Genomic DNA, 7,025 nt, shown 5'->3' on the forward strand with positions numbered 1-7,025 from the left:
TCTCTGCCCTATTGGGCCTCTCAGGGTTGGTCAGTGTCTCTTCTCTTTCTGAATTAACTTGACATAACCAGACAGATGGAAATGATAAAATTATAGAACATAGCTTTCCTTTGGGGACATCCCACAAACACTGTAGAGTTTTCCAGACAAAAGCAACAGAGTGGATAACACTGGGGGTTGTCGGCTATTCAGAATTCAGAGATGGATCCAAGGAAGTAGTAAATAAAGGCCAATGTAGGGGGAGAGAAAACCTGTAAATTAGAAGGCTGCTGGCATCGCACAATTCAATTCTGCCTTTTGCTATTGTAATCAGCTTAAATTGAAGAGGACTCCTGTTTAAATGGAAAAAACAGGCTGTTGTTTTCACCCTGATTCCAAATTTCAGGGAGTTCTGCCTTCCATGAGGAGGATTCTGTGATGCTCCTGGTTGGTTCTGGCTCGCAGCAGGAGAGGGAAAGGCCAGGCCTACGGGGCCCAGCTGGTGGCGGGCATGATGGTGGATGGGGGTGGATGCGGAGGCGGTTGGATCCCTGGCCACAGCTTGGACACTGGATCTCAGCGGCTGAGGGGCAGCTGTGGGGTGCCCACGGACAGATGCGGAAGTGACGGCAGCGTTAGTACTGAAAAAGGATGACCTGCAAGAGGAGGACACGGTGGGTGGCTGAGCTGGGGATCTGCCCCACTCGGCAGCCCCCCAGAGGACCTTGAAGGCACAGAGAACAAGGGTGGGCTCAGGGCCCAGATCTGGGCTTAAATCCTGGCTCTGTCAACTTACTTGCTGTGGGACCTTGGGGAACTCACTTCACCTCTCTGAGCCTGTTTCCTCATCTGCAAAATGGGAGGACAAAACCTCTCTCTCAGAATCGGGAGGATTCAATGAGACACAGAAGCAGCAGCTAAAGTCTACTGGACACTGTCCCCTACACCTTCCATGCATCCTTTCACGGAGGCTGCCCCTCACCCCGTGAGGGAGTCCCACCATTATTTCCACTTTACAGGGAGGGTGCTGAGGCTCGGAGAGGTGGAAATCAGGGAGCACACGATCGCACAGCTAGGAAGAGCGGACCAGCATCAGAGGCCAGGCATGGCTCCTGAGCAACGAGCAACGTCTCCTTACTAGACCACATCACCTCCACCTCTCCAAAGCCACGTCTGTGGCCTCTGACTGCTTACTACCCACCAGGCAACAGACTAAGCACTTCTCGTGCACTTCATCTTCACACGCGAGAGGCACGCATGCACGTGGCTCCCTCTTCCACCTGAAGCGTCCGGCTGACATCCCATGGCTGCCACACAGCCAGTTCCTGAAGTTCAGGTCAAGGATTATGGGCTGGCTGGTCAATGGGATGTGCCCTTTCTCAGTAAAGTGTGAGGAGGAGGTCTAAACTGGTCCAGGGACATCTGGTGGGCACAGCCACATGGCTGTTCCCTTTTCTGATCAGGAATGTTACTTGCCGATAATTGGTTACCATGAGGAGGTGATGGAGGAAAGTGATGATGATGGTCTCCATAACAGTAATGATTATAATAAGCAGCACTATGGGGTGCTTCCTGCATGCCAGGCATGTGTTAGGCTCTTACACATATCATTGCATTTACTTTCCACAGCAACCCTAGGTGGTGGCAACTATCATTATCCCCATTTTATGGCTGCAGAAACTGAGGCTCAGAGGAGCTAAATGTGCTCCCAGGTCTCACAGAGAAGAGCTGACAGAGCTCACACTGCCTTCCTCACCCAAATGGGCACCACTCCCGTGTGACCTCCAGGATGCTGGGCTTGGGGTTCTTATTAAGAGAAGCTCTCTTGAGATGGATGACCCCAGTAAGACCTTCCCCTCCATGGTCCTCAGTCTCTCTATCTGATTAATGACAGCTTAGCCCTGATTTCTAAGAACCTTCCAAGCACTGAAGGTGTGGGATCAGGGGACACAACCAGGAAGAACTGTGGTTGTAGAACTACCCACAGGCATGTGTGGCCAAATGATAATGCAGTACAGGCAGAGGATGCACCCCGAGAATGCTCAAAGCACTGCTTTCCTGGACAGGCCAGTGCTGGTCTAGACGAATGGGTTCAGGGGCCAGCCCAAGGGGGACACTGTGTCTCCTCACAGCTAAGTTGGCTCAAGGCTGGGGGATGGGAGAAAGCCCATATGGTCCTGTGCTGACCATGCTGACCACACAAAGCCCACACCCTACAGCCCACCAGGACCCATGGGTTTGACAAAATGTGGGCAGGAAAGGTTCCCAGGAGCTGTGGCGGAAGGCCTGATGGTGAGAGGGCAGAAGGTCATGAAGGAGAGAGAGATATTTTAATGCAGAACTTCTGGCTGCAAAGCTAGGGACACACACAGCCCAGCAAGAGAGGACTTGCTCAGCAGCCAAACCCAGGGGCCAGAAACCTTTTATAGCCAAAGCTGTCAGACCCCCGCCTGGCTCATCCTTCAGGCTAGACCAGATATAACCACAAGCTTAGCTGGGCAACCGGGAAACAAGGGGTCCCCTCCAAGTGCTAAGCCAGGCCCTACATACTTCTAAGGCCCACATCTGCCCTACATATAACAGCCGAGCCATTCGCTCGACAGTCCAGGTCCTTTGTTATGTAGCCCCCATCAGCTCCCCACCCTGAACACCCACAGTCCCCTCAAACCCCTCTCACAGGAAAGGGGCAGCTTCAAGGCAGGTGGTCCTAGGATCAAGGCCAGCACTGTCCACACTCACCGTGGGACCCTGGATGCGCTACTGCTCTGTCAGCCTCAGTTTCTACTGGTATGAAATGGTGGTCATCATAATCATCCCCCCAGAACATGGTGGTGTAACACCAAGGTCGAGGGTTCAGTTCAGATCTCTGTACCAGCCAGCCACCAAAAACAAACAACAAAACAAAACAAAACAATGTCATCCTCCCAGGGAGGCTGTGAAGGATGAAGACAGGGAGAACACTGTGTAAACTGTAAAGTGCTGCACAAAAGGAAGCAATTACTAACCTGCATGGACTTCAGAGTCTGATAGACTCTCTGTATCCTTGGACAAGTTGTGTCACCTCTCTGAGCCTCAGTTTCCTTATCTTTACAATGAGGTAAGCCACCCCCACACCCACAAAGTGGCTGGGAGATGTCAACCAGACAATGTGTGTAAAGCACCTGCCTTGAACACAGAGGAGCTCAACAAACAGCAGCCCTGGCTGTGAATATGACATTCTCAAAGGGGTCCTTCCTGGGGTGTGTTCAACCACCACCAGATTCTGCAGGATTCTGCTTTGAGTACTACCATTTTTTTTATGAATGTATCTGCCCAACTTGGCTATCTGTACATCTGCACCATACACATCCTCCCTTGGTGCCCAGTACATAGGCAGCCCAGCATACAGTAGGTGCTCAATCAGGAGATGGGACCAGAAGGACCATCCTGGAGGAGTGGTCCCCACCCCTGGCTGCCCATCAGAATCACACAAGCTGGGTATTATACACACAGATCCCTGCACCCTACCCCCAATCTGTCTGTCAGACTCTCTGAGGGTGAGGCTTGGGAGTCTGTACGTAACTTTGCAAGTTGCCCAGGTGATTCTGAGGCATGGCCAAGACTGGGATCTGCTGGACTGGAGTGCCTTTGCCTCCAGCTCTAAAGCACTGACCTTCTCTCCCTGCCCACCACACCCACTCTCAGGGTGCCCTGCCTTGCTCTACACAACCTCCAACCCAAACTCTCTGACGACTGCTATGTAATGTTTCTGCAACAGGCCTTTCAGGGACCCCCACTGTCCCAGGATAAAGTCCAGACTCTTCCACCTGGCAGCACCCCCTGAGACCCCCACTTCTCATCGCTTTTCCTCCCAAGCCTGTGTGCCAGCAACACTGGATGACTTAGGGTTCCCTGGTGAACTCTGGTTCAGCTCTTAGCCTGGGCTAGAGGTTGCCCTCCTCTAGGAAGTTATCCCTGCATCTCTCCTGTGCACCCCCCTCCCCAGCTCTCATGGCTTCCACGATCACAGCTTGATCACTGGGCTCTGTCTCCCTCTCCAGACTGTGGCCTCCTCAAGTTTAGGGACCATGGTGAACTCTGGTTCAGCTCTTAGCCTGGGATAGAGGTTGCCCTCCTCTAGGAAGTTATCCCTGCATCTCTCCTGTGCACCCCCCTCCCCAGCTCCCATGGCTTCCACGATCATAGCTTGATCACTGGGCTCTGTCTCCCTCTCCAGACTGTGGCCTCCTCAAGTTTAGGGACCATGCTTAATGCATCTCTGTGCTCCTGGAAATGGACTCAGGGCTGCTGGGCACAGTCAGTACATAGGAAGTGTCTCCCCAGTTAAACAAATAAGTGAATGAATTAATGCACAGGTTCTCATCCAGCTGTGACCTTGAGCTAACTGGGCCTCAATTTCCTCATTTCTAAAATGAGGGGCTGTCTTCAAGCAGTGGCTTTCCAGGCTAACTGTGAGGGTCTCAGAGCCGAGAGGGAGGTGAGGCCCCTACCCACCCCATGGTTTCACCCAGAGCCGCTCTATCCACATTCATCTGCATTATGGAAAAGATTAGACAATGGGTTCTAGGACTTGAAAAATAAAGACTTCAAGCCACTGGGCTGGGTGATGTCTTAGTACGCTTCTGGATGTTTGGTCCTGATGTCTAAGACAACCAGAGATCCGGGTTCGACAAAGTTGACCAAGGCCACTTGCTGGCTTGCTATCCCTAGGGTCCACCAGCTCAGGATATTAACTCCCCATAGACAGGAATGAAAAGGAGGAGGAGGAACGAGTGAGATGACGGGAGGCAGGTGATGTATGATATAACCTCTCCCTGGAATGTCAAAGCTTGAGTAAAGTAAACTCACAAATCTGAAAAAGGGAAGGCCAAACTATTGCTGAGGGCTGCAAGGAGTCCTTTGGAGCAGTGTACATATGGAATATACTGGCAGCTGCTCGAGTGACTGCCCTGGGGACACAGTGGGGGCCTGAGTGGGTTGGGCAGAGAGGGTCTGCCACAAAGCAGCATGGTGCCTGCTCAGCGACAGGGAATGCTGCCAGAAATCCATCCCCAGCAGGATGGCTCTGATCCACCAGACCACCCTGGCTCCATTTACCTTCTCACCCCGGTTGGAGAGTGGCCCATCCATATCAGCTTTGAGGTGGACGGGGGGCGCGGTGTAAGGCAGCCGGCAGTGCACCTGCCCGCACTGAACCTGACCTGTGGATGAGAGGATGCCTTGGAGCCCATTCCTCAGGCTCCATGCAGGATCCCACCTGCCCCATGCTTTGCAGGTGGGAGCCCTGAGACCAGTTTCATCTCTGACACTTACCACCTGGATGGCCCTGAGTGAGATTTCAATAGGGTTAGTTGCAATGCTGTATGTGATGGTCTTTATAATCTATAAAGTGCTATATAATGGCAAGGTATAACTGTCTAGCTCACTGATAAACAAACACTCCTAAATGAATATGTATTGAACACCTCTTGCAAGTAAGGCTGTACCCCAGCCTCCTAGAGGACTCTGCACTAATGTCACCATCCTATTTACAATTGCAACCCAACACCAACACCCTGGCTTACTATATATTTTTATGGTTTATTTGGAATTATCTGTCTTTGCCATCTAGAGTTCAAGCTTCATAAAAGCAGGAATTTTTGTCTGTTTTTTATATTCTAGATCTGGGTGGATTTCCAGTACCTAGAATCAGGCATGGCATCTAGTAGGTATTCTTTAAGTATTTGTTGAATGAATTTCTGTACCCTATTCTAGCATATAAAACTGTTGGGAAAGTCCATCTTGTGTCTGATCTAAATCTCTCATGCTTCAGCCTGTTTACCGCTACAGTGGAGAAGTCCATTGCCAGTCTCTAGACTTCATCCTCTTCGGTCACAGGGAAAAGAGCCCTGTACACAGATTTACAATTGATATGTAACTTTGGACAAGTCACTCTGCCTTTCCGAGCCGCAGTTCTCTCATCTGTAGAGTAAAGCTGTTGTATTAAATTTGGGGTTATTAAGCTGGAGTGTTCAAGGGGTCCACGAACAACCTTTAATTACTTGGAAAACTATGTACGTCTATGCATTTTTCTGGGGTTTGGTTCCAAAGCTTTTATCAGATTCCAAGCTCTAAGGCTCCAGGAAACTCAGGATCCTGTGCCTGTAGTTAACTGCAAAACAAAAGTTCATTTTTCTGAGGTCTGGTTCTAACACTTTCACAAGCTCCCTAGCTCCAAGGCTTCAGAAAATTCGGGACTCCATGACTTTAGTTAATTATAAAACAAATGCTAGGGTGACCTTCAGTCATGCAGCAAGAGGTGGCAGGTCCAGACACCCTCAACATCTTCTGACCCAAGCTGGGTTCCATTTCTAGCAGAGGATGAAGGAGCACCTCAGCCCCTTCTCTAGGCATCAAAGACAGATCTAGGCTTGGTCAACGGAATGTGCGGAGAGAGTCCTGGCAGGGACTCTGAAAGCAATGGCCCCACTTCCAAGGAGCTCACCTAGATCCATTACTGACTCCACACCAAGTATTAGCTTGTGCCTATAGAGCTCCTGGTCCTTGGAGCCTTTAACAGGTGTTTAATGGGCTCTGAATATGTCATTGCTTAGAAAAGAAAGGGAGAAAAGTCCCTCCTACTGAGCAGATGATTAAGAAATGGAATGTGCCTATAGAGCTCCTGGTCCTTGGAGCCTTTAACAGGTGTTTAATGGGCTCTGAATATGCCATTGCTTAGAAAAGAAAGGGAGAAAAGTCCCTCCTACTGAGCAGATGATTAAGAAATGGAACAGTAAAAAGAGACCTGGTTTCCAAACAGCAGCCTGGTACAGTAGACAGGACTCTGCACTTTTAGTCCTGCCAACCAAAACCACTACCACCAGCACAAGAGCAACTAATACTTATCCAGCACTTACTAAATGTTGAAGACTTCAAATCAACTAATTCATCTGATGCTCACACCACTCTGAAATATGTACACTTACAGTCCTCTTTTTTACACTTGAGGGAACTGGTATTCAGGGAAGCTAAGAAACCTGCCCAGTGTCACACAGCTAGTAAGTGGC

At 50.2% G+C, this 7,025-nt stretch overlaps 1 protein-coding gene across 2 annotated transcripts in view; it reads right to left on the reverse strand.

Moving 5' to 3' along the window:
- Nucleotides 1-246: 246 nt before the first annotated feature.
- The window catches only part of LHX6 (LIM homeobox 6), a 22,892-nt gene continuing 16,113 nt past the window's right edge, over nucleotides 247-7,025 (reverse strand). The window contains exons 8-9 of one of the 2 annotated variants that reach the window (XM_008572028.1): nucleotides 5,077-5,180; nucleotides 247-635 (exon numbers count right to left, since the gene is read on the reverse strand). In XM_008572028.1, the coding sequence (XP_008570250.1) occupies nucleotides 615-635; nucleotides 5,077-5,180 (125 nt within the window). In that variant the 3' untranslated portion in view covers nucleotides 247-614. The remainder of the gene's footprint in view (nucleotides 636-5,076; nucleotides 5,181-7,025) is intronic. The other variant, XM_008572027.1, reaches the window with a different exon arrangement.

This window comes from Galeopterus variegatus, unplaced genomic scaffold, assembly GCF_000696425.1.
Source record: "Galeopterus variegatus unplaced genomic scaffold, G_variegatus-3.0.2 Scaffold747, whole genome shotgun sequence".
Taxonomy (NCBI): Eukaryota; Metazoa; Chordata; class Mammalia; order Dermoptera; family Cynocephalidae; genus Galeopterus; species Galeopterus variegatus.